The following is a 27,500-nucleotide window of genomic DNA, read 5'->3' as shown; positions in this document are numbered from 1 at the left end:
AAATATATTTTTATATACAATTGTGGATATTTTTTAAACAATTTGTTTTCACGGAACTGTGAATTTCTTAACAATAATAATAATAATACACCTCTCAGATTGCGTACGTCTTGCAAGGTCGAATTTCCGCTATTTGGATGATGATAAGTGAGTAAACGAATATTTTCACAGCTCAGAAAACTTCACCATCATTTACAGCGTCTTTTGATTCCAAAGGATTCTTTTTACAGCTGGTAACGTTCTCACTATAGTTTCTGGAGGATCTCACTTCAGCTGGTAATGTCTTCGTCAAGTCTTGGAGAATTCTTCCTCAGCTGGTAAACTCTGCATCAGACTCTGGAGGATTCATCTTCAGAGATTAACATCCTCGTTGAATTCTTGAAGATTTTTGTAGATGACAACATATTCAGTACATTTTTTCTTATTTTTTAAAGATGAAATGGTGGAAAACATAGTTCCAAGGCGTTGTAGTTAAATTGGGTCCACGTATAAAATGAAGATATGGAATACTACACATACACACACACACACACACACACACACACACACATATATATATATATATATATATATATATATATATATATATATATATATACATATCATGTATATGTATATATATATATATATATATATATATATACTACATATCATGTATATGTGTATATATATATATATATATATATATATATATATATATATATATATATACATATATATTTATATTATATATATATATCATATATATATGTGTGTGTCGTGTGTGTGTGTTTGGTGTGGGTTGTGTGGGTGGTGTGTGTGTGTAAAGAGAATTGCTCTGTTTTTGTACTTGACACAAGGCAGAAACTGACAAATACACGACTTTACCCTTCTCGGTCCTGAAGATGAGGGCCAAATATCCCAAATATTCTTTTCTCCTACATCAAACAGAACGTTCTTAATCGTTTCGTTTCCTCCAGCGAGTACACAGGTATCGTAACTGCTCCAGTGAACAGAGATGTCATCTTTATCTAGTGGTATACATCACTCTACAATTATACCCACTTCTGTCATCAGGCCATTATCCCATCTGCGAACCGAGGGTGGTGGATACTTAGGTCCAGCGGCAGTTGAAGAAATCAACTCGGAATTTCTAGCAAACCAGGCGAGGCAATCCCAGGACAGAAGCCGCATCCCTGGGCATCTGAATAATAATAGCATCCAGGTGTACGACGGAAATGGGAGGAACCAGAAATCTTCGGTCGAAGGGTCCATCAACGCGGATTCGTTCATCTCTCAGAGTGACCAGCAAAAGTAAGTTGCTCTGAAAAGTCTCTTGCAATTCTCTCTTACTTCTTCTTCTTCTCCTTGGCTATCTGAATCCACTGCACTGAAAGTTCCAAAACTACACTTAACCTATTCACAAAGGATCAAGCTGTGCTCATAAATGCACTTCAGTTATACAGGTACAACATAGTTTTCTACCTTCATTTTTTCACCTTCTGATACTGGTAACTATTTCTAAGAGTAAACTGATCAATAAATATAGTACCAACATTTTCAACTAAGACAAGCCAACCCAAGATGACATTGCATCACAAACTTTAGAACAGGCTTCTGACGGCCGCACAATTAGCCACCTGAATGGCAACATTTGGCAACTGAACTACCTCGCATGTGGGCGTGGCTTATGACTTAGCTTGAGAAATGTAGTTTCGTTACCGCTTACAGTTTTACATAGATGTTACTTTCTCATTTAACAGAGGTACCTCTCCAGTCAACTGCAGAACCCGGACCGGCTGTGAGAAGATACTGCTGATGGGAGGTTCTATACTACTAATCATCATCATTGCTCTGGCAGCTGGTATGGTTGTGCTGGAAGGAAGAGGTAACCACATTTTTTCTAGAGAGTCATTTGTTGATACGGAAAGTAAAGTATCTGTTTTTCTCTGATATGAATCGAGGCTTAGTTACTCTGTCCAATGGAAGTTAGATTTAAATTCTCCCGTTTCTCAATGGCAAACGAATCATGGATTTCACCGCTCGATTTTAGTTTATGTATTGATTTTATTTGCATGCTCTTGTATTTTTGGGAAGTTTAATCTGTTAATTGATTACTTGTTTTTTTATTTAGTTTTCTACGTATTTCAACATTTCTTTACATATTATTTCATCCTTTACTTATATATCATTTTATCACTTGCTGGTATATTATTTACTTATATATATAATTTTATCACTCACTAATATATCATTTTATTATGCACTTACACACTATTTTATCATTTACTAGTTATATCTTGACTCATCATCTACAATAGAGTAATATATTATCAGTAATATATCGTTCTATTATTTGCTTACTATACATCGTTGTATCATTTACTTATCGTTTTTATCATTTCCTAATATAGTTTTATCATTTACTTATCATTTCCTAATACAGTTTTATCACTTACTCATCATTTTCATCATTTACTTATCATTTTTATCATTTCCTAATACAGTTTTGTCATTTACTTATCATTTTCTTTTTATCATTTCCCATTACACTTTTATCATTTACCCATACATTAACTCATCAACTACAGAATAGTTTACATGGGCGCTTTTGACATATGCCGAAATACTAATAACTAAGGTAATGACTATAGATAAGGTATCTTTCGCAGGCTATACCAATATCGTTTCAGGAGGTCTGTACATGAATGAATCGGAATCGTGTCAGACCCGAGATTGCGTCAGAGCAGGTTAGTGGGAGGCCCCCAGGTTTCATTTTAAATATTAATAATAATAATAATAATAATAATAATAATAATAATAATAAAATAATAATAATAATATCATAGCATCCGTCTCATGATAGCATAGGTTCATTTTGATAATAATAATTATGAATATCATAGCATCCGTCTCATGATAGCTTAAGTAGCGAGTATGACCATCTGTACTGTAATGATAAACTGATCAGGATACTATTATTAGACAGAGTAAATTGCATTAATCAATTGGAAATTAATTACTACTTTCCCTTACTCGGGGAGTAAGCCTATGAACTGCTTTGCTGTTGTTGTCCTAGTTAGGTGGTGTAGGAAAGCCCTATGTAGGAGCTTAAAAGGGTCTGAAAAGATGCTTTCTGCTGAGTTAAAGATACAGGAATTTCAGGATAGGATATTTACGCTTTATTGATTAGGATGAAAATGTTAAAAGTAAATAATGTGCATGTTAAGCAGTACAGAGCAATTTCTTCTAATGGAACTATTAACAATATTGACAATAACATGAGACATCTTTATGGCCACGACAAGGCAACGAACGTCAACACATTAGCAATTATAATTATGACTTTAATAACTATAAAAAAACCGATGAATTAAATAGTTGAAACTAAAATGTTACCTTCTCCTCCTCCTCTGCTCCATCTTCTTCTTCGTCTTCTTCTTCTTCCTCCTGGAAGCCGGAGCGATCCTGGAGTCCCTGGACGAGACCTCGGAGCCCTGTGACAACTTCGTCCAGTTCGCCTGCGGAGGATGGTACGCCACCCACCCGGTCCCCGAATCGATGCACAAATGGTCCGTCTTGGACCTCCTCGACGAAACGACGCTTTACGAAGTCAAGAGTAAGCTCTTTTTCCTTATTTTATATATATATATATATATATATATATATATTATATATATATATATATATATTAATATATATTGTTATCAGAGAAAGTGGGCCTCTGTGACCAATATTTGATATAAGACTGTTTGTATATCCCAGAGGGGGACATCCCTTAATATGATAGACAGCTATAAAAAAATATAGTATATATATATATATATATATATATATATATATATATGTGTGTGTGTGTGTGTGTGTGTGTGTGTGTGTGTGTGTGACTGAGTCTCTCTGTGTGTGTGCAAGTACTTGAATTCATCAATCCATCAACATCATTTCCAGGTATCATGGAGGAACCACCCACGGAGGAAGAGTCACTTCCCGTGATGGCAGCCCGTACTGTGTACAAGGCCTGCATTGACGACAGTAAGTACCTGAGTGAGGTTATTAAGCAAGCAGCAGTGAGGAGTACAGTCACTCATATAAGTTCATGGATGTTTCCAGGTGTTTGAGTGGGATTCCCATTTCACCCCTTTCTGGATGACAGGTGTCTGGGAGTGCGAAACTGGCCAGATGTTCAACTCCCTAACTCTGCTGTAGAAAGTTTCCGGTGTGTGCCCGTCTTACGTCACTATACAGACCCGTTGTCCAGAAAGGGGTTGGGTGGAATTCAGCTTTATCCCCGGAGACATGTATGAACTTATATGAGTGACTGTACCTTAAGACAATCATTGACTAAAGGATACTAAATACCAGTTTGGAATATAAGGTATATATATAATGTCACGTGATTCTATAAAGCATAGAAGACGTTGTGCCTGTGACAGAAATATTAGTGAATATGGAGATAATCTTTCGTACGTGAAAATTGCTACCTATTTCCGTCGACCAAAAGTAATCAAGGTACTTATTGCTTGAAAGCAATCTTGTCGCTTACTTGGGGAGTAAGCCTACAAATTACTTTGTTGTTGTTGTTGTTGGTGGGGGGGGGTGAGTAGGCAAGGTCTATGGAAGAGCCTAACAAGATACAGGAATTTTAGGATAGGACATTTATGATTTATTTATTAGAATGAACATGTAAGAAATAAAGTATAGAACAATTATTTCTAATGAAATATAGCATGTTTATCTCAACCGTAAAATAATTAGCAAATGAAATATGCGAACAGTGAGTAGCCCCACGCAGTTTTCCTCGTAATACCACTCACTTAACTTTGACAAGGAATTAACATGTGTTTGATAAAGAAAGTCAGATAACTTGTTTCCAGATATATAAGACTCCCGAATACGCAGTCCTAAGCTTAAAGAGTAAAGTCTTCAGAAAACTATTCTGCCCTTAATAGTTAATTTGTTCATTTATTATTTTTTTTAAATAAATAAGATCTCTCTCTCTGCATTTCCCTGGACCTCATCTTACTTCTTCGCAATGAACACCAATAATATTCTTTGGAAGCTTGAATTTCAAGTCAGTGGCCCCCTGTGGGGTTCATCTTCAGAGCAATAATAATAATAATAATAATGTTCTAAGAGATCCACAATAATAAAAAAATGTTGCGAGTTCGTGTATAATTTAAAAAGTTTCATTTGGACTGAAGATGAAGCCAGGGAAGGCTTCGAAAGCTTTGTAAAGGGGTTTTTAAATTATACACGAACTCGTAATATTTTTTTAGCATTCTGGACCTCTTAGAACATTGCATGTACCCTCGCGAGTGAGAGTTTTTCCCAAATAATAATAATGATAATAATAATACTTTATTAACAGTAATGGCTACTTCAGTAGCGTTACACTTGTAGAGATTATTCTCTATTTTCCGTGCTACTTAGACTGGCTAGTAGAGCGCCTATAGAGGTCATGATCAAACACAGAGTCAAAATATAACGCTGCTGAAGTAGCCATTACTTTTAGTAAACTATGCTTGATAGAGAGTCTGCTTCCTAAATACAACAATAATAATAGTAATAATAATAAAACTCCAACCCTCCAACAGATCAGTGGAGCGCCGTTGGTCTAAGCCCGCTCCTTTACCTCCTAGACGAGATGGGCGGTCTTCCGATGATCGAGCAAACATGGCGGCCGAAGGACTTCCGCCTGGAAGAGGCGCTGGCCTGGATGCGCCGAGCCGGAGGGCAGACCATCGTCGCCCTCACCATCTCTCCGGAGCTGACCAACTCCTCCTACAACGCCATCAATGTAAGTGGTGGTGGTGCCACGTTCTAGACTTTCTTTATCGTAAGCATCCGGTGATCTTTCTTCTGCTGAGTATTCTCATTGGCCTTGAGTATTCCTATCCAGAAGGCTCCAGAATCGATAGGTTTTTGTTTTGAACGCGCGCGAGCAGATCGTCTCCAGCGGGTATTCGGAACTCTTTTCGTGTCTAATGCAGATTCCTGTTAGATTTGTCTTTTTTGTATACCCATTTTCTTCAAATGCCCAAATTATTATTATTATTATTATTTATTTATTTTTTTCTCTCTCTCTATCACAGTCCTCCAATTCGACTGGGTGGTATTTATAGTGTGGGGTTCCGGGTTGCATCCTGCCTCCTTAGGAGTCCATCACTTTTCTTACTAAGTGTGCCGTTTCTAGGATCACAACTCTTCTGCATGAGTCCTGGAACTACTTCAGCCTCTAGTTTTTCTAGATTCCTTTTCAGGGATCTTGGGATCGTGCCTAGTGCTCCTATGATTATGGGTACGATTTCCACGGGCATATCCCATATCCTTCTTATTTCTATTTTCAGATCTTGATACTTATCCATTTTTTTCCCTCTCTCTTTCTCTTCAACTCTGGTGTCCCATGGTATTGCGACATCAATGAGTGATACTTTTTTCTTGACTTTGTCAATCAACGTCACGTCTGGTCTGTTTGCACGTATCACCCTATCCGTTCTGATACCATAGTCCCAGAGGATCTTTGCCTGATCGTTTTCTATCACTCCCTCAGGTTGGTGCTCGTACCACTTATTACTGCAAGGTAGCTGATGTTTCTTGCACAGGCTCCAGTGGAGGGCTTTTGCCACTGAATCATGCCTCTTTTTGTACTGGTTCTGTGCAAGTGCCGGGCATTCGCTTGCTATGTGGTTTATGGTTTCATTTTTCGTATTGCACTTCCTACATATGGGAGAGATGTTATTTCCGTCTATCGTTCTTTGAACATATCTGGTTCTTAGGGCCTGATCTTGTGCCGCTGTTATCATTCCTTCAGTTTCCTTCTTTAGCTCTCCCCTCTGTAGCCATTGCCAATTGTCATCGCTGGCTACTTCTTTAGTCTGTCTCATGTATTGTCCGTGCATTGGTTTGATGTGCCAGTCCTCTGTTCTGTCTGTCATTCTCCTGTCTCTGTATTTCTGGGTCTTCGTCTACTTTTATTAGTCCTTCTTCCCATGCACTCTTTAGCCACTCGTCTTCACTGGTTTTCAGATATTGCCCCAGTGCTCTGTTCTCGATATTGACGCAGTCCTCTATACTTAGTAGTCCTCTCCCTCCTTCCTTTCGTGTTATGTATAGTCTGTCCGTATTTGCTCTTGGGTGTAGTGCTTTGTGTATTGTCATATGTTTCCTGATTTTCTGATCTATGCTGCGGAGTTCTGCCTTCGTCCATTCCACTATTCCTGTGCTGTATCTGATTACTGGCACTGCCCATGTGTTTATGGCTTTTATCATATTTCCGGCGTTGAGTTTGACTTGAGTATCGCCTTGAGTCTCTGCATATATTCTTTCCTGATCGTGTCCTTCATCTCTTGGTGTTTTATATTCCCTCCTTCCATTATTCCCAGGTATTTGTATGCCGTCTCATCTATGTGTTTGATGTTGCTCCCATCTGGTAGCTTTATCCCTTCAGTTCTCGTTACTTTGCCTTTTTGTATATTGGCTAAGGCGCATTTTTCTATTCCAAACTCTATCCTGATGTCCCCAGATACAATCCTTACAGTCTGGATTAGGGTATCTATTTCCTTGATGCTCTTACCATACAGCTTGATGTCGTCCATGAACATCAGATGGTTGATTCTGTTGCCTCTTTTCTTGAGTTGGTACCCGGCATCCATCTTCTGTAGTACTTTTGTCATGGGATCATGGCTACTACGAAGAGTAGTGGGGACAGTGAGTCGCCCTGGAAGATCCCTCTCCTGATATTAACCTCTGCTAGTCTTATTCCAGAGCTTGTAAGTATTGTATTCCAGTTGCGCATTGTATTTTTGAAGAAGCTGATGGTGTTTTCCTCTGCCCCATATATTTTCAGGCATTCTATTAGCCATGTGTGTGGTATCATGTCGAAGGCTTTCTTATAGTCTATCCATGCCATGCTTAAGTTGGTTTTCCTTCTCCTACTGTTCTTCATTACCATTTTGTCTATCAGGAGCTGGTCTTTTGTGCCCCTACACTTCCTTCTGCAGCCTTTCTGTTGGTGGGGGATGGTGTTTGTCTCCTCTAGGTAGTTGTATAGCCTTTCACTGATGATACTGTTAGTAACTTCCACATTATTGGTAGGCAGGTGATAGGCCTGTAGTTACTGGCTATATTTCCCTTACTCTTGTCTTTTTATACTAAGGATGTTCTTCCTGTGGTCATCCATTTGGGTGCATGGTGATTTGAGATACAATGCTGGAGTTGTTCTGCTATCCGTGGGTGTAGGGCCTTGAAGTTTTTTGAGCCAGTATCCTTGGACTTCATCGGGACTTGGGGCTTTCCAGTTTGGTCATTTTCTTTAGTTGGTGTCTGACTGTGTCTGTCGTGATCTCTGTGAATCTTTGTTTTATTCTCCCTGTTTCTTCTTCCTTGACTTCCTGGAGCCATGTTGCATGTTTGTTGTGTGATACCGGATTGCTCCATATGTTTTCCCAGAGTCTCTTACTTGGTTCGGCTTCAGGAATTTCTGGGTGGTTGTCTTCCCCTCTTAGTTGGCTGTATAGTCTTTTCTGGTTGGTTCCGAATAGTTTGTTCTGTTGGTATCCCTTATTCCTGTTCATGTACCGTTGGATCTTGTGTGCTTTGGCCTTAAGCCTCTGTTTACATCTTCTATTGTGTTGTTTGTCCCCTCTCTTGTACTTTGTATTTCTCGTTTGAGTTCCTCCCTTGTTTTTCTTGCTTCTTAGCCTTTTTTCTGTCATCTCTTTCAGTTTACTCAAGTCAGATCTCATCACCATGATTTGCTTTTCCAGGCGCCTTTTCAAGAAGGTTGCTGTTTTGGTTTCTGTTGGTTGGTTGTGCTGGTGGTGTTGGTGTTCGAATCCCGATCAGTTCTGCTACTAATCTTGCTCCTGCATATGCCAAGTTATTTGTTTCTGTGATACTGGTGGTGTGTATTATGCCCATTATTTTATTGACCTCACTTGTTTTCTCCCTTAATTTCTTGGTGTTGTAGGCTTTCATGGAGGGGATCTTTGTTCTCTCTGTATCTGGCTCCATCCATTGTCTAATCTTTTCTAACCATTCCGTCCTCTCTGTTACTTCGTCAGTGTTCCTTCGTGTGTCATTGTTTGATACCTCATCCTCCCTGTCGTCTTCTGTGGCATCGTCTCTCAGTTCGTCTTCGTGTAATTCGTTGTCGTGTGACATTTCCCTTTCCAGTTCTTCTCTTTCTGTTGGGGAGAGCCAGTTCTTTTTCTTTATGTTCCTTACTTGGTCTGCCAGCCTCTGCTCTGTTTGGGGGGTGTTATTCCTCTCATTCCAGATGTTGACCAATCTTCTTCTATATCCTCTCTCCGTCGGGTTGCTTCTGATGTAGCATCTCCATATTTCCTTACTTTTCTTCTCTTGTTCCATTTCTTCCTTTGTTTGCTTCTGTAGCTCCAATCTCAGGCTGTTGATTACTGTCGTTGTGGTGATCAGTTGCTGGATGACGACCTCCAAGTACCTGACCGTCTTCCCCTTCAATTGGGTTGAATACCTGGTTGCCGGACGAAGCTCCTCTTTTGCCAGAGGTTCCATTTACGTCGTTGTCGTTTATTCCTTCATTTCTTTCCATCATTGCTGAGTTTTGCTATTTAACCCATAGCTGGACCCTACCCCATCAGGGATAGGTACTCATTTACAGCTGAGTAGACTGAGGAAATTATGGTAAAGATCCTTTCCCAAGGATCTTCACCCATCCAACGACTGACCAGCCACAATGTTGCTTAACTTGACTTAAGTCCATTGACGACCTAACCCACTCCTCCACGGCGCCACATTTTATTATTATTATTATTATTATTATTATTATTATTATTATTATTATTATTATTATTGAGCTAAGAAACCTCCGTAACGAAGCTATAATATTGACATTAAAAGCAGTATCCGAAAATCTCTCCTAGTCATTTTTAACTTTCTACAATATATATATATATATATATATATATATATAATATATATATAGTATTAACGCTACTGTGGCTTTTAATATTGTTATTATTATTCTGAAGTTGAACCCTATTCATATTTCATATAGAACAAGCCCACCACAGGAGTCATTGACTTGAAATCCAGGCTTCCAAAGGATATGGTATTTGTTCGAAAGAAGTAACAGAAGGTAATAGGAAACAAGAAAATAAAGTAAGGAAGATTGAAAAAGTGAAGCTCGATAGGATGGGAATAAGGAAATAGGGGGGAGAATTGCAAGACATGATAGAGAGCAGATGGGAAGTGGCAACTAAAGGGGTACCACATATAAAGAAAAAAGAGCGACTATATTTTTTTGAAGTTCATTCGAAAGATAGTCTTGCATTGACAAAAAGAGACTATTGTCTAATAAAAGACTCTCCTAACGTTCATTTACATTAATTCCACTATATTTTAACGATCAGTCATTTATTCTTATTACTAGGTAGATTTAAAGAATCATCACAAAGAAAATTTATTAGATAACTATTGTCCCTAAAGCTATGTACCCTTTATACTTCTCAAAATTTCTATTAGCGATGTGAAACGAGTACAATCCTCCAAGAAAGTCGCAGTTCCTTGACGAATATTCCGTTTTCTATCAGTTCCCATCCATCGCTCATTCTTCTCTCCTAGCTGATGCAAGGTCTTCTGCCGATACCAGCCGGAAGTCTGATTAACGCTACGCTGTCACAGAGGGCAAACCACATTTCCTTCATCCTGAAAACCGTGGAAGCAATGCTAAGTGCGAAGGGGGAAGTAGATAACACGTATGCATTACAACAAGCCTTGATGGATTCTGACGCAATGTGGAATTTCACTGTGGAACTAGCCAAGGTAAGAACTTTTGGTGTTTCCTAAGGGATGTGGAACTGGCTAAAGCAAGAACCTTGGAATTTTTTGAATGGGTGTGGAACTGGGCAATTTGACTGTGGAACTAGCCAAGGTTTCTTAAGGATGTGTAACCGGCCAATTTCACTGTGGAACTAGCCAAGGTTTCTTAAGGATGTGGAACTGGCCATTTTCACTGTGGAACTAGCCAAGGTTTCTTAAGGGTGTGGAACTGGTCAATTTCACTGTGGAACTGGTCAAGGTTTCTTAAGGATGTGGAACTGGTCAATTTCACTGTGGAACTAGCCAAGGTTTTTTAAAGATGTGGAAGTGTCCAGTTTCGCTGTGAATGCCCTTAACTTGATCAAATATAAGTTCGATGATAACAAGGAAATAAATTTACGAGGACAGACTGGGAGAGTTGGATTTTCCATGTCTGTCAAAAGCAGAGTGGATTTTCACCAGGAAACTGGCCAGGGAATCCTAATCCGGAATTGATAAGAAATCTGGGTTAGAGGAAGTATTAAATTTCACTGTGGAACTGTTCAGGTTAAGAGCTCTGTGAGCGTCAGAAGCAATGGACGTTTTCCAGAGGCTGAAACTGGAAAGAAGACAAACTCCTAGTATGAGGTTTAGAGTAGAAATGACTTATTACAATATATTTTGATTAACACGAATACCCAACAGTAAAGATAGCATAAATGACAGCATTGTTTGCCCTAGAGATAAACTTCTCTTTATCTTTCTTCTTCTTGGTCATTTGTATGGAGACCCAGAAGAAATCTTTACATCTCTGTCTTTGGTATTGTTTAGCCACAGGAACCAGTTAAATCTAAGAGTAGTCTGTCTCATGTTCTCTCCGTGCATTGGTTTGTTGTGCCATTCCTCTGTTCTGTTTGTCACTCTCCTGTCTCTGTATAAATCCTGGGTCTTCGTCTACTTTTTATCAGTCCTTCTTCCCATGCACTCTTGAGCCACTCGCCTTCACTGGTTTTCAGATATTGCCCCAGTGCTGTGTTCTCGATGTTGATGCAGTCCTCTATTATTATTATTATTATTATTATTATTATTATTATTATTATTATTATTATTATTATTATTATTATTTTCAGATCAGTGAGGAAACTAAAGAGGATCCATGGGTCGATTACAACCCCATGACTGTGAGAGAGCTGAGTAAGCTTACAAATCACCCCAATTCATCATTCAAGGTCAGTCTGTTTTAGAACTCTCTCTCTCTCTCTCTCTCTCTCTCTCTCTCTACTGCCATAATTTCGAATTCTCTTCCTTCACTTGTGTTTCCTGCCTAACCTTTTACCGTCCGAGAGGCAGGTTATTATTATAATTATTATTATTACTCAGAAAATGATCCTATTCATATGGAACAAGCCCAAAAGGCCATTAACTCGAAATTCAAGCTTCCAAAAGAAGATGGTGTTCATTCGAAAGAAGGAACAGATGGTAATAGGAAATACAGAAAGAGGAGATTAGTTATGAGAATAAGAGATGTATTTTTCTGTCCGCCCTCAGATCTTAAAATGTACTGAGGCTAGAAGGCTGCAAACTGGTATGTTGCTCATCCACCCTCCAATCATCAAACATACCAAATTGCAGCCCTCTAGCCTCTACAGTTTTTTTAATTTTATCTAAGGATAAATTGTGCCATAGTCATGCGTCTGGCAACGTTCTTCGGCGTATTTTTTACTTGTTTTTTTTATCGCACAGATCGACTGGCTGCTCTATTTCAAGCATCTGTTCAACGGCACCAACACCACGGTGACCAACGATGACGTCATCGTAGTCCACGACCCTTGGTACTTCGGGAACCTCACGACTCTTCTGAACAAGACGACTACCAGGACGATTGGTAGGTTAATCCCCGACTACTTATCAGGTCTAATAAGCGTGTTTGATTTTTTTTTGGGGGGGGGGGGGCGGGGTGGAAGGGCCGTCATTAAGCAGCGTTCTTTAATTTCAAATGGCCCTCAAAACTAATGAGCACGAATCCTGGTCAGGGTATGAGAACAGTCCAGATAGTTATTCAGTTTCCAGATATTAAAGGAGATATATATATATATATAATATATATATATATATATATATATCTATATATATATATATATAAAGTTCTTCTGTTAAATCAGGATACGTCTCAAGTATAAAAGGCCCATTAAAACACTCTGGGTTAAAGCTATTGACTATATTCCACCCTTACTTGATAAGGGAGGAAGTTAGTCCACCGAAATATAGCCCTTAGTTTTAAACCAGAGTGTTTTAATAGTGGGCCTTTTATACTTGAAATATATATAGATACGTACATACATACATATTTATGTATACACACATATATACATATATACTAGCAAAAAAGAGAGGTAGACATACAGATAGATACACAGAAATGGAGAGAGAGAGAGAGAGAGAGAGAGAGAGAGAGAGAGAGAGCGAGAGAGAGAGAGAGAGAGAGAGAGAGAGAATTCCCCACATGCCATAATTACCTATTCTATTATCAACGCATTCACTACTTCCAGCCAACTACCTGCTGTACCAGGTAGTTTATTCCATGGCAGACGAGACCTCGGTGACCCTGAGAGATATTTACAGGAGTTACGAAACTCCTCTGTGGTGAGTTATCATTTTTTTTCCATCATCCATTCAGCTCCTGATACGGTGCACTGTAGACATTCCATAAGGTTCTATAAAGCGTCCCTTTCATCTCTAACTGCAACCCTTTGCATTCCCTTTACTTTACCTCCGTTCATATTCTCTTACTTCCATCTTACTTTCCAACCTATCTTGACAGTTGATTCATGGAGCAACTGCTTTGAGGTTTTCCATTTCAGCGCTGATTGACTCCATAGGTCCCAGCGCCTAAATTCTGTGTTCTAATCTTTTCAATACATTCAGCACAGGATAGAATATAATTTGGAATCGGTATAATTACAAACTGCAAATGGAGTAAGAACATTCTTTATTGTCATGGCAATCAATAATAATAATAATAACAATAATAATAATAATAATTCTCCTTGTTTGTGCCTTTAAATCTTGCCACTGAATCTTGAGTTAAACGAACATACATATATATATATATATATATATATATATATATATATATATATATATATATATATATATATATATATATATATGTATATATATATGTATATATATTATATATATATATATATATATATGTATTTGTGTATACATATATATGTACGTACGCACATGACCTCGCTTTTCTTGGTAATGCTATGCTATTATTCCTCACGACGTTTCGTTTCATTTTTAAGAAGCGTCCTGGATTTGAAAGAAACTTATTTTAGCGGGGCGAAACCTGAGTTGCGTTCTGAGGAATATGTCTCAGTATTTTTACCACTTTAACATCTAACTTGCACAATGAACCTGATCAGTCTATATCAATCATCACCTTACCCATAAGGTGATGCTTGATATAAATTTATCAGAATGCGCAAATTAAATGTTAATGTAGAGATACTGTGACGCATGCCTTAGAACGCAACTCAGGTTTCGCCCCGCTAAAATAAGTTTCTTTCAAATGCAGGACGCTTCTTAAATACTAAACAAAACGTCACAAGGAATATAATATCCAAATCTGCTGTTTATTTAAATAGCGTCTTTCATTCTAAGGTATTATAAAGAAATTCCTCTATAATTCTAGGGAATTTGGTCGCACATCCTTACGGCCGTAAGTTGCGTGTTTGTGTGTGTGTTTATGTGTTTGTGAGCTCACAGAAGTGAATCACGGGAATGGTTCTCATATCCACGCAAATATTTTTCTCAAAGGCAGAACGAAGATGATTTTACTCACATTTCCATGATAACTTGAATTTTCGCTTATTCGGGGAGTAAGACAACAAACTAGTTTGTTGTTGTTATTGTTGTTGTTGATGATGTTTTTTGCTGTTGTTGTTCTTGTCGGGTGTGTAGGAAATGTCTATGGAAAAGTCTAAAAAGGTCTGAAAAAAGGTGTTAGAGATACAGGAATTTAAGGATAGGATATTTATGATTTATCTATTAGAATGAAAATGTAGAAAAATAAATAATGTGCATGTAAAACAGTACAGAAAAATCATTTATAATCAAACACAGCGCATTTATTTTAATTTTCGTTGGTGGAACAACACGCTATTTGGCCGTAGATTTTAGCACGTGCTCCCTGAGTAAGCTGGAGGTCAGATCACGCCTAGTTTAGTCTGTTATATTTCAGCTATTCTGTCAAATCTTGTTGGGTAATGTCGTCGGCTTCAAGGTAATCCCAAAAGAATGCATCGTCTTTGATAATGTTAATCATAATGTCAGTAATTGGTATGTATTCATTATCTGAAGTTTATTGCGACTAGATTTTTTTAAATTTATTTATTTACAACTAAAAAAAACATCATCTTCATCCTGCCTTTGGGAGCTAAGTGTCTTATTTACCACATTGTAACGTTACTTCCTCGCCTTCATTCCACTAGCAGATCCAGGGTGGGGGTCCCCGGAGGGTGGGGGCTCCCGGTAGGGGGGTGGTTATGGAGTCTCCTAGACACGTGCCCCTACCTCCCATGAACATGACATTATAATAATATTGAAGATTTAGATAATAATAGCATAAATGGAGAGATATGAAATTGGGGAAAAAATTAAAAAATCTATAATAGGGATAATAATACAATTTTGAGAACATAATAATAATAATAATAATAATAATAATAATAATAATAATAATAATAATAATAATAATATAATAATAATAATAATGATAGTCTTGCTAATAATAATGGATTCGGTATCTCCTGATAGAACAGGCGATTACTGTCCATTTCTTAATTTCTACTTATATATATATATGATATATATATATATATTATATATATATATATATATATATATATATAAATATAAAGGTTCTCCTCCATGATATTTTTCCTGGACCCGCTGGTGCCTTATGCCTTATCTTTTCATGTTTCTGTGTGACAGTTTCTGTATTGCCCTTGGCTTCCTCACTACTATGTTGCACTATTACAGAATATATTTCAGTTGTTTGCTCTGAATTTTGGTAAACATTTACGCCAAGAGGTTACGATGTTTCGGGAGTTCTGGTTTTTCTCCAGTAAAAAAAAATGAAGAAAATCTTGAGTAAAAATACATCACTCCTTCCTTCCAACCATCGTCTCGGAGAATAAAATTAACAAGAATAAAAAAAACACACGCACACAAAAGATAACGTCTTTGCCACACGCAAATTGATGCGTGTAAAAAACTAATAGAAAACGAAGTAGTCTTCACTGTATCTCAATTAACAGAAAACGGAAACCATGTCATTGTCACCGCGTCCAAATTAACAGAAAACGGAGACCGCGTATATATGTTTATATGACCACAACCAAACTCATTTTTATTCATTGGAAAAGCCCCAGTTTCCACCGCAACTGAAAGTCAGCGAGAACAAACCGATGCATTTTTTTTTTATCTCTTTCGAATGAAAGACGGCAACTGTGGGAAATAACATTTCAGTTAAACTTTGGTCATGTATAAGTTTGGAGACTCCTTTAGATATACGTATATATATATATATATATATATATATATATATATATATATATATAATAAATATATATATATATATATATATATATATATATATATATATATATATATATATATTTGGTGTAAATTGTCATACAGCAGCGAAACACTAACAGATAAAGGGAAACAAGGGTAAGAGGGAATTCCATATCGCTAAAATGAATTGTGTTCATATAATCCAGCAGGTTGACTCACGAATCAAATTTGTTTGCTATGTTTGTGCTCACGTTTGTGTTTTTGCATGTTTGTGTGTTTGCATGGGGTTTTGGTACTTATTTTCAACATAATTAAACATTCGATAAATTTCATTGCTTTCATGTTTTGTATGATGATTCGTCTCTCAATTATTAGGTAGGAAAATTGACGATATGTATATACTGTATATATTTATGTATACATGTACATATAAATATATGTATTTGAGCCACTGGGTAAGTAAGGATGCTAAACTTTCACCAGGTTATATCGGCTTAGGTTAAGTTATGTAGGTTACATCATTACATATTGCAATATACCCCCTTCCCCCGAACAACCGTCAAGCTTTTGAAAAATTAAAAACTTATGGAAGATGATATGACGACGAAAGCGAATTTCTTTAAATAAAATTATTTCAACTTTGGATAAACGTATATTTGCTTTGCTCTATTGTCACTCAAGTGTCACTTTTAACTCTGATGAAATATTTCAGCTCACTCATCAGATACTTAAGATTGATTAGGGATTACTTCAAACTTATCGTAAACGATTTTTCAAATCATCTGTTAACTATTTCTTTAACTTATTATCAACTGTTTCTTATTAATACCCAAATATTCAAGGTCAGTTAGACTTTTATAAAACTTTTCCCCAGTTTTCGAATGATTCCCTTCCCTGTGGAGGAGAGATCACGTAATAATAGGCATTTATGACATGATCTTTCTTCTACAAAAAAAAAGGGAATCAATAGAAAAATAAGGGAACTTTAGTACATACCAAACTGCAATTTGGCATTACTTACCAACCACTTCAGTTTGAAATTTCTCTAAAATACTATTTTCCTTTTGGTTTCAAACTATCTCATATTATTTATCGACTAATTCATACTTGCTCTCAACGTCATTATCTCAAGTGACGTTTCTTTTATTAAAAATGTTTTTTTAAAAATTAAATTCAGTCTAGTTCTAAGTCACGAAAGAAATACAAGAATAAGTCTTGTTATTCCAGTCGAACCAGGGCTATTGATATATTTATTTATATAATTTCTGTGTTTATTAAGATGGTATGACTGCGTCACGAAGGTTCGGATTCTCCTACCGATGGCCATTGGCCAAATGTTCTTCAAGAAACACTCTATCGAGAATGTGACCGGAGATGTAAGTATGCCTTCAAATTATATATATATATATATAATATATATATATATATATATATATATATATATATATATATATAAATATATACACACATTCATTTGCCTTATGCCTTTCTAGAGGACGTTAGGTTAACCTTCTAATCAAATCTTTTGAGATGAAGTTTCTAGCTCAACCCTAGGCCTATGTAGCTCTTACTCCCTCCTTGGGTGGGGCCCAATATAGTCGAATGAATTACGTAGTACTTAATTCATTGTTTATGTCAACAGAAGCACAATGGCTTATAAGGGTGTGAATGTGGTCTAAGTGTGTGTATGTGCGTGTGTTCATTGAATTCTCGGTCTCCTTAGACCTAGTCGTTCATTGAATTCTCTGTCTCCTTAGACTTAGTCGTTCATTGAATTCTCTTTCTCTTTAGACCTAATTGTTCATTTAATTCTCTTTCTCTTTAGACCTTTTCGTTCACTGAATTCTCTGTCTCCTTACACCTAGTCGTTCATTGAATTCTTTCTCCTTAGACCTAGTCGTTCACTGAGTTCTCTTTCTTTTTAGACCTAGTCCTTCACCCAGTACTCTGTCTCCTTGGGCCTAGTCGTTCATTGAATACGCTGTCTTCTTAAGCATAGTCGTTCATTGCAATCTCTTTCTGAATTCTCTTTCTCCTTAGACCTAGTCGTTCATTGAATTCTCTTTCGCCTTAGACATATACTCTGTTTTTTTTTCCATCTGTCCACCCGCCTGTGGTGTTTGCGTATGGTAGCACTACGTCCCGGGCTTTAGATAGTTATGCTGTGTAAGTTTTAGGTAAATAAAAGGATATCTGGGTGTACATATGCAACTGAAAAGTGTTTTAATAATTTACTGTTTGCGAATTACACCGTTAATAATCGAAATGGGATATTATTATTATTGTTGAATGTAAGCTGAATGTAACTATCTAAAGCCCGGGACGCAGTGTTACCATACGCAAACACCACAGGCAGGTGGACAGATGGAAAAAAAACCGAGTGTAGTCGTTCATTGAATTCTCTATCTCCTTAGGCCAACAAGCTCGTGGAGCACGTAACGGAGGCCTTCAGGAACATGCTGAGATCGGCGACGTGGATGTCCAACGAGACGACTGAGAAAGCCATCCGGAAGCTGGACGAGATGGTTCATTTTGTCGGTTATCCGGACTATTTATTGGACGACGAGGCAATGAACGAACACATGCAGGGGGTAAGGAAATGCGAGCCGTTTTCTCGTGGGATGTTTTGAGAATGGTTTCGAAATCATTTTAACGAAAAAGGTGACCATGAGAAACATCATTTGTAATACTGCACATGTCCAGAATTCTAAAGCATGTCTCATGTGACACTTGGTTAACCAACTGTATACAGCTTTACAGTTTTACAAGACACGATTTGAACGTTGCTCACGCATGTGTTGACCTATAAATTGTACCTCATAGCCATACGGCACCGTGTATTTATAGAATTCAACCTTTCTCGTGTGTCTGTAGAATTTCATATCAAATGTATCTTTTTCGTTTGAAACTACAATAACAATAATAATAATTCTAGTAATAGTAGTTATTGGCAGTTAGTAGTAGTAGTATTACAAAGGAGATAATTCGCGCTCCCTTCTGTTCGAATAACAGCTACCCGAAGTGTCCGACACCGACCATTTCGGCAACGTCGTGGCCCTCCTGAGGTGGCACGGATACAGGTCGCTGGTCAAACTCAGTTCCACCCCCTCGAGGACAAGGTGGGTCACCTATATTCTTTTTTTCTTTTATTTGGTGGCAAATGAAGATAATGTTCTATCCGTAAGATATCTCCTTTTGATAAATGAAATAAAAAGTGAAAAATCCACCCTGACAATCAGTTTAAATCTCTCTCTCTCTCTCTCGTTTTACAGGTGGCCAACTGGACCTTTGGAAATCAATGCCTTTTACTCCACGCAGACAAATGCCATAAGTAAGTATACATAATTCAGCTGTAACTGATGATAAAACACACACACATACATATATGCATACACACTCACATATATATGTGTGTGTGTGTGTGCACGTGCGTGTGTGATTAAAAGAGCATACGTATCTACAAATGCATAACTGAATCACAAAAATATGGAACGTGATGAATTATATAAATAAAGACAAATTCAACGAAGGAAAGAGAAACGGCCGAGTTCTGCTAAGTAAAGGACAAAAGTCGAAAGGCCCTGCAATTCTCCGTTGTTCTTCTTTCCTTCATGGACTTTGTTTTGTTGTATATATATATATATATATATACACACACATATATATATATATATATATATATATATATATATATATATATATAATATTATATATATATATATATATATATATATATATATATATATATATATATATATATATATATATGCGTGTTCATCTGTGCTCCTTCCAGAATTATTCCATACCCACTGCAAGATGTATATTCAAGTGATTATATTTATCACGCACAAGTTTCTTACTGCATCCTTGTGTTCTTAGATCCAGCAATGTTTCTTTATCAATGTTTTTGTTTACCAGCAATGTTTATTTATCAGTGTTTTCTTATTTCCAGCAATATTCGTTTGTCAATGTTTTTGCTTTCTAGTAATGTTTCTTTATCAATGTTTTTGTTTTCCAGCAACGTTCGTTTAACAAGGTTTTTTTTTTTTTTTTCAGTCATTCCCGGAGGAATCCTGCAGCCCCAGTTCTTCCACGGCGGCATGGCGTAAGTAAAATTACTTCTGTATCCGTTATATACATGATGCATGATAAGTATGAATGCATATTAATATGTATTGATATGCATTAATGACTTTCTTTTGTTTCCTTTGTGTCACACGTCTCGGTTACTTCAAGGTGTGTGCTTATACATTCTACTACTAGGAATTACTGGACCTATACTCTGTTTTTTTCCATCTGTCCATCCGCCTGTGGTGTTTGCGCATGGTAACAATGCATCTCGGGCTTTAAATAATATCCTATTTCGAATCTTAACGGTGTAATTCGCATAGTGTAAATTATTAAAACACTTTTCAGTTGCAAATGTACACCCAGATATTCTTTTATTTACCTAAAACTTACACAAAGCGTAACTATTTACAGCCTGGGACGCAGTGTTACCATGCGAAAACACCACAGGCAGATGGACAGATGGAAAAAAACAGAGTATAGTTAGAAAATTATAGAAATTAAGACGATTTTCGCTTACTCTGGGAGTAAGCCTACAAACTACTTTGTTGTTGTTGTTGATGATGATGATGATGATGTTGTTGTTGCTGTTGTTGTTCTTGTTGGGGAGGTAGGAAAGGTCGATGGAAAAGCCTATAAACAGGTCTGAAAAAAGTTGTTTCGCGTCGAGTTAAAGATACAGGAATTTTAGGATAGGATTTTTATGATTTTATCTGAACGAAAATGTAAAAAATAAATAATATGCATGTTAAACAGTACAGAAACATTATTTCTAAATAAATATAGCGTACTTATTTTAATTTTCGTTGTTGAAATTCTGCTCTATTTAACCGTATATTTTAGAATGTGCTCCCAAGTAAGCTGGAGGTCAGATCACGCCTTAATTTTTAAGTCTAATATTAAAAAATGATTTTCCAAGTGGGAATTTTTTGTTGATATAGTATATGCATAATAATATAAGGTATAATACTTAATCCTTCTTCCTTTCGTGTTTTCGGCAGCGCTTTATTCCTCTTAGAATAGAGATAAGGGGTCCAATGATTGGCTTAAAACCGCCCTTGTCGTTAATTTCATTAGTTCTTTATGTGTGTATGTGTATAGACTAAATACATGGCTCTGTATATCATACGCGCTCAATATGTGTATGTATGTGTGTATGTATGCATGTATATGTGTAATATGTGTAGGTATATAGAGTATTTGTGTAATCATTGTAATGTATATATATATGTATATGTATATATATATATATATATATGTGTGTGTGTGTGTGTGTGTGTGTGTATATATATATATGTATATATATGTGTATATAGTGTATATGTTTACATATATATATATATATATATATATATATATATATATATATATATATATATATATATATATATATATATGTTTATATATATATATATGTGTTTATTTATATATATTATATATAGTACATCTGTGTGTAGTCATGTTTATTTGTAATGTATAAATGTCTATACATGCGTATGTGGAAAAGATATGCGTATACCTACAAAAACTCTATACGTGGATATGCGTAAGTTTGCAATAATAAGGTTAATAAATACCTAAGAAACTGAGAATGGGTATGTTTATGATATACATGTTCCCATTCCCGCCCGAATATAAAAACAGAATACCAAGCTTAAAAAAAAAAGTTAATAAATAAATAAAACACAACATTGGCAATGTTTGGACTGCATGCCCTTCCTTCTTCGCTACAGACGGTATATACCTCTGACTCTCTATAGGTTGCACAGCACGCTTCTCGAATCATAATCGGCTTTTGTTTTATTTTTTCCTCGTGACTTGCAGTATATCTGCGTCAGTCACGCCGCCTGTTTACATGAATGACATTAAAAAACCAAGTAGCGTTGGAACTCTCTTCCTACAGTAATGACGAGTCTACAGCCGCCAGAATCTTAAGTAATAATGCACACGATTATGACAAATCTTAACCTTTAAATAAACTAAAAACTACTGAGGCTAGCGCGCTGCAATTTAGTACGTTTGATGACGGGAGGCTGGATGATTTACATACTAATTAGCAGCCCTCTGGCCTCAGTAAGTTTTGTAAGATCCGAGGGCGGACAGAAAAGTGCGGACGGACGGAAAAAGCCGCGAGGACGCCTCTTGAGTCTGTGATCATGAACGCCTATTCTTCTTCATCTTCATCTTCAACTTCATCTTCTTCCTCATCTTCTTTACAGAGCTCTGAACTACGGCGGCGTCGGTGCAATCATCGGACACGAGATAACTCATGGATTCGACAACAATGGTGAGTAATGGGAGAAGAAGATATCGTTTTTTCACGGACATTCAGGAGAGAGAGAGAGAGAGAGAGAGAGAGAGAGAGAGAGAGAGAGAGAGAGAGGAGTTGGTTGGTAAATAGCTGGTCGTAAGGTAAGACATTTTGTGGCTAGTACATTTACATTTGTATGGTCAAGAATGACCAATAGATTCTATATATATATATAATATATATAGTATATATATATATATATATATATATATATATTATATATATGTGTGTGTGTGTGTGTGTGTGTGTGTGTGTGTGTGTGTGTGTGTGTGCGTGCGTAAGACTGATGTATATATTCACTGTGAAAATAAGAAATTCCAGGCAACAGTTTTCCCACAGAATTTCATTTCCTTTCTCGTAATAAGTTCAAAAATAAAAACATCCTCGCTTGAATTTTTGGGGATCCAATTGCAGAATTGCTAGGGGGCTGATTGATTGATCAATTGATTTTAGGTTATCTGGCGGCACCCTCGGACTGATATTTATGGCTACGGAAATACCAGGATTAATTATTATCAGCTTATGATTTGGGGCGGGTGGGGGGTGTTTGTGTGTGTGGTTACCTGGGCGGGAGAACGAGAGAGAGAGAAAGAGAGAGAGAGAGGTTAAGAACCACTACTATGAAATTCAGGGCCTTTGTGACACGGTTTTTTGGATTTTGCTCCTTATCAAAGCATCGGAGGTAGCTGAAAGTTGACATATGTATATTTTACAACTACACACAAATTTTGTCAGCTTTATCAATAACCTAAACCGGATAGTTTTAATTTTTATAGAGTAAAAATGATCTAGCCGACGCCACAGATATAAAAGCCTAGATGCCGCATCGGCTGCTAGCTGAATAGGCTGGCGTACGTCATCAGGCCCGCCATCTTGGCGCGGTAATTCAAACAATGCAGCTGGCTGCAGTATATGACTTTTTTTCGTCACTATTCGCTTAATATTGCACGGATTTTCTTGTTTGATGGCTCGTTACAAAGCTTACATAATTCCCTACAAGGATCTAATAAAGTAAAGTTGTTCCTTATTGTTTGAAAATTAACTTACAATGACTTTGTTTTAGCAGGTAAGGGGAAGGGGGCTAGTTGTACACAAATGTTAATATTTACCCATAACTATTGCTGTAAACAATAATTTGAAATGCTGTGATAAGACAGCCTACGAAAAAAATGGTTCAAACAATATTGTTTAAGGGCCATTAGGTCATTAGGGTAAAACGTGTATGTTGGACACTAATTTGATGTTTCTAGATTTCTTTCACTGCATTATAGCTATGTAATATAAAAGTGTTAATCTGGTCCTTGTAATAAGAACTAAATGGCCAAGCAAGGCACATAATGAGTTTTTGTTGATGTTTTGATATAGCCTGCTAATTTCATATCAATGCATATAGATTGTCATTACAATGTAGTATCATTAAGCTGTTGGAAACAGCAATGAAAATAAAACTTGTTTAAACTGCTGGGAATATCTATAAATAAATGCACAGATGTACAATAAATGTTATATATACATTCAATGTAAGAACAAATATCACGAAAATAAATCATTGTGCAATACATTTTGAGAGTTGTTACTTCAAAGTATAGGCTTAATGACCCATAAGGTCACCCCTAGCTTGAAATTTATACATGTGTGACCAAACCAATGAACAGTTAGCTGAAAAAAATCAGACTGGCCTTATGATTGTGGCCTAGGCTGAAAGGCTCGGTTGGGGGGGGGGGATGTTACTATGACCGGGTATACAGGGTTGCTTGTCAGAATTGGCTCATTTTGGCAATTTTGGTCTATTGATGGGTCCCCTTCTGGAAGGGTAGAAGTATAGAGATGGCCCAGGCCCTTATCCCAAATAAGGTATAATAATTTGGGTCCTTGACAACACAGGTCTAGAGATGAGCTATATTGAACTGTTAATGCTTGCCATAATGATATATCCTAGTCTGAGCAAATTAAAGGTAGTTTTGTGAAAAATTTAAGTTCTATATAATTATTTCGCCATATAAAATTAGGTCTAGATATAGGTCACTTTTGCCACTAGACGAGATCTCTTGATACCCCCTAAATTTTCCAAAGCTAGGTCTAGAGGTCAGAATTCACTGAGGAGCATCCCGTTCAAAAAATTGGAAGAACCCCCACCCTCCCCAGGCTCAAAGGAGCAGACAGAGATGCAAAGGCTAGATAACACAGAAATCCTAGTTATTCTAGGGCCTACTGTAGTTTATTTTAGGCTCAACCCTACAGTTTTATGACTTAAACTTGTAGGCCTGTGCCAAAAATTGTATTGGGGGATTTTTTAACAGAGCACTTCGAGAGACAAAGATTTTACTTAAGTTGCACAGATCCATAGCTGTAGGCCTACTTTAGTAATCTGTCTTATCACAGCATTTCAAATTATTGTTTACAGCAATATTTATGGGTAAATATTAACATTTGTGTACAACTAGGCCCCCTTCCCCCTACCTGCTAAAACAAAGTCATTGTGTTGTTAACTTTCAAACAATAAGGAACAACTTTATTTTATTAGATCCTTGTAGGGAATTATGTAAGCTTTGCAACAAACCATCAGACAAGCAAAATCCGTGCAATATTAAGCGAATAGTGGCGAAAAAACGTCATATACTGCAGCCTGCTGCATTGTTTGAATTACCGCGCCAAGATGGTGGACTTGATGACGTATGTCCGGCCGGCTGATGCGGCATCTAGGCTTTTATATCTATGGCCGACGCCATGGCCAATGATTTCTAGTTTAAATCCAATGTTTATGGGGTGATTTGTATTTAGCGTAACGTGATTATAATACTTGTAATGTCATTCAGGATTTTGAACATTTCCATTAACTACTCACTATGCCACCAAGAGAGAGGGAAAGAGAGAGATTGTATGTAAACAGTCTTTATCTAACTATTTTTGTTAAAATAAGATTTTTATCCAAAGTAAATACAAGCTTATATGTGCTAAAATCTCCAGCAGACCAACGGATCATCCGATATAATTTTTTTTCTTCTTCTTTAGTCTGTACGACCATGTTGGATATAAAGACTTTATGAATGGCGGAACGATACATAGATGTGGGTGGGGTATCTGTGCTAGCGTAGTAATACTACTGTACCAGTAGTGCCGCAAAATTAGTAATAGCAGCAATATACATGAATTAAAAGTTTAGGCCAACTGCTGGGATCCCTGAGGATCATTTAGCACTTCTTACAACTACTCTAGAAATGAGTTTTTATAGCCAGAAGTTAGATTTTCTAATACAACAAACAATGTCCATGATAGCCTTCATTGTTATCCTGAATTATAACGAGGCCAAAGTGGGTAGAGCCTCATGAAGTCATCATTCTGACGATAATTATTGGTGGAGGTTTAAAGCTAAAATACGGTACCGTCTATTTTTTTTTTTTTTTTTCGTAAATAGGTAGATAGCCGCTAAATAAAATTGCTTGACATTGGATACAGCAGTTATCAAATCAAGCTTGTCTACTATGTCTTTGAAAATTACCAACTATTCCCTACATCTTGTCAATCTGATTGTGACCTATAAAGTAGATTATAATTTCTTAGGACACTTATTTTGGGAGTTAGACTAATAATCGAAGTGTTTTTGTATTTATTAACATATTTTGTTGGTTTGTTCATTATGACAATTATCAGTGGAGAAGATTCAGAGTTCATAAAGGTGTACTGCTTTGCTTGTATTTAAATTTTTGTCATTGTTGCCAGAGATAGCCTTCGTTACGTATAGCCAATCATCCATCGAGAAAGAGGGAAGAAATGCTGTCATAAGTTACGTAACGAGTGCGTTCGAAACCTTATCTCTGAGTAAGTTGGCCCGTCTTCAAAAAAGGTCACTTTTACATTAAAAGTAGCAAATTTATTCAACCTACGTAATGCAGAATACAGTCAAAATTTATGTGTAGATATAATATGTATTCTGAATCAGCGTTATATCTGTGAAATGCATAGCTAAAAAAGTTATTGCCAAAAAACCGTGTTACAGAAGCCCTGAATCTCATAGTAGATTGAACCAAAAAGTTTTCTTCAGAAGATGGAAAAAGAAACCACGCAAGATTATCGAGTATAACTTGTTTACTATGTAAATACCTACAAGTAAACAAGTTAGACTTAGTGACCTTGTGGGTTTCTGTAACCACTAGAGTATTGAAGTTGATTACAGTTGGACATGCTTCCGAGACGCATCACAAAAGGGAATTATTGTCCGCGGTATAATTAGTCTGGAAACAGTCGGCTGACGACATTGTTTAAGGGGCGTCGCCTCTCATATCCGATAATGAGCGTACTGCCTGACTACAGGACACGTGGAGGCGGCGTCATCTCCATGAAATTGACCTCAGTGGCGTGATCGGTATGGTCTTGGCCTGACACCTTGGTGGCCGCGAGTTCGATTCTCGGGCATTCCATTGAGTTGTGAGAAATGTGTATTTCTGGTGATAGAAGTTCACTCTCGACTTGGTTTGGAAGTCACGTAAAGCCATTGGTCCCGTTGTTGAATAACCATTCTGGTTCCATGCAACGTAAAAACACCATGCAAACAAACAAACAAACGAACCTCCTGTTATAGAAATAGACCCAACAGATGACTAACAAATGCGTAGAAATTCTGTCAGTAAGCAAATAAGACTGACAATAAAAGCCCTCTAATATCTTCGGGTAATTTCAAAAAACAAAAGCGATGCTAAATGCAATCAGAAATGAACGCAATACGAATTAAAGGATTTTCAGGACCTATAACCTCCTTTCAACCAAGAAGCAGCGG

The 27,500-nt window shown here is 36.9% G+C and overlaps 1 protein-coding gene across 4 annotated transcripts in view; it reads left to right on the top strand.

Annotated features, from left to right (window-relative positions):
- Positions 1-27,500, top strand: part of LOC135200688 (neprilysin-like) — a 42,345-nt gene that overhangs the window by 8,559 nt on the left and 6,286 nt on the right. For 3 of the 4 annotated variants that reach the window (XM_064229308.1, XM_064229298.1, XM_064229304.1), the window contains exons 3-19: positions 1,057-1,293; positions 1,743-1,867; positions 2,652-2,729; positions 3,437-3,598; positions 3,928-4,011; positions 5,574-5,776; positions 10,582-10,782; positions 11,889-11,987; positions 12,502-12,643; positions 13,308-13,401; positions 14,462-14,488; positions 17,627-17,723; positions 18,762-18,938; positions 19,360-19,466; positions 19,620-19,678; positions 20,404-20,452; positions 22,635-22,702. In XM_064229308.1, coding sequence (XP_064085378.1) covers positions 1,057-1,293; positions 1,743-1,867; positions 2,652-2,729; positions 3,437-3,598; positions 3,928-4,011; positions 5,574-5,776; positions 10,582-10,782; positions 11,889-11,987; positions 12,502-12,643; positions 13,308-13,401; positions 14,462-14,488; positions 17,627-17,723; positions 18,762-18,938; positions 19,360-19,466; positions 19,620-19,678; positions 20,404-20,452; positions 22,635-22,702 — 2,009 coding nt within the window. The remainder of the gene's footprint in view (positions 1-1,056; positions 1,294-1,742; positions 1,868-2,651; positions 2,730-3,436; positions 3,599-3,927; positions 4,012-5,573; positions 5,777-10,581; positions 10,783-11,888; positions 11,988-12,501; positions 12,644-13,307; positions 13,402-14,461; positions 14,489-17,626; positions 17,724-18,761; positions 18,939-19,359; positions 19,467-19,619; positions 19,679-20,403; positions 20,453-22,634; positions 22,703-27,500) is intronic. The other variant, XM_064229315.1, reaches the window with a different exon arrangement.

The sequence above is a fragment of the Macrobrachium nipponense genome, chromosome 23 (assembly GCF_015104395.2).
Source record: "Macrobrachium nipponense isolate FS-2020 chromosome 23, ASM1510439v2, whole genome shotgun sequence".
Taxonomy (NCBI): Eukaryota; Metazoa; Arthropoda; class Malacostraca; order Decapoda; family Palaemonidae; genus Macrobrachium; species Macrobrachium nipponense.
The sequence above is the reverse complement of the archived record's forward strand: the minus strand, read 5'-3'. Positions and strand labels throughout refer to the sequence as shown.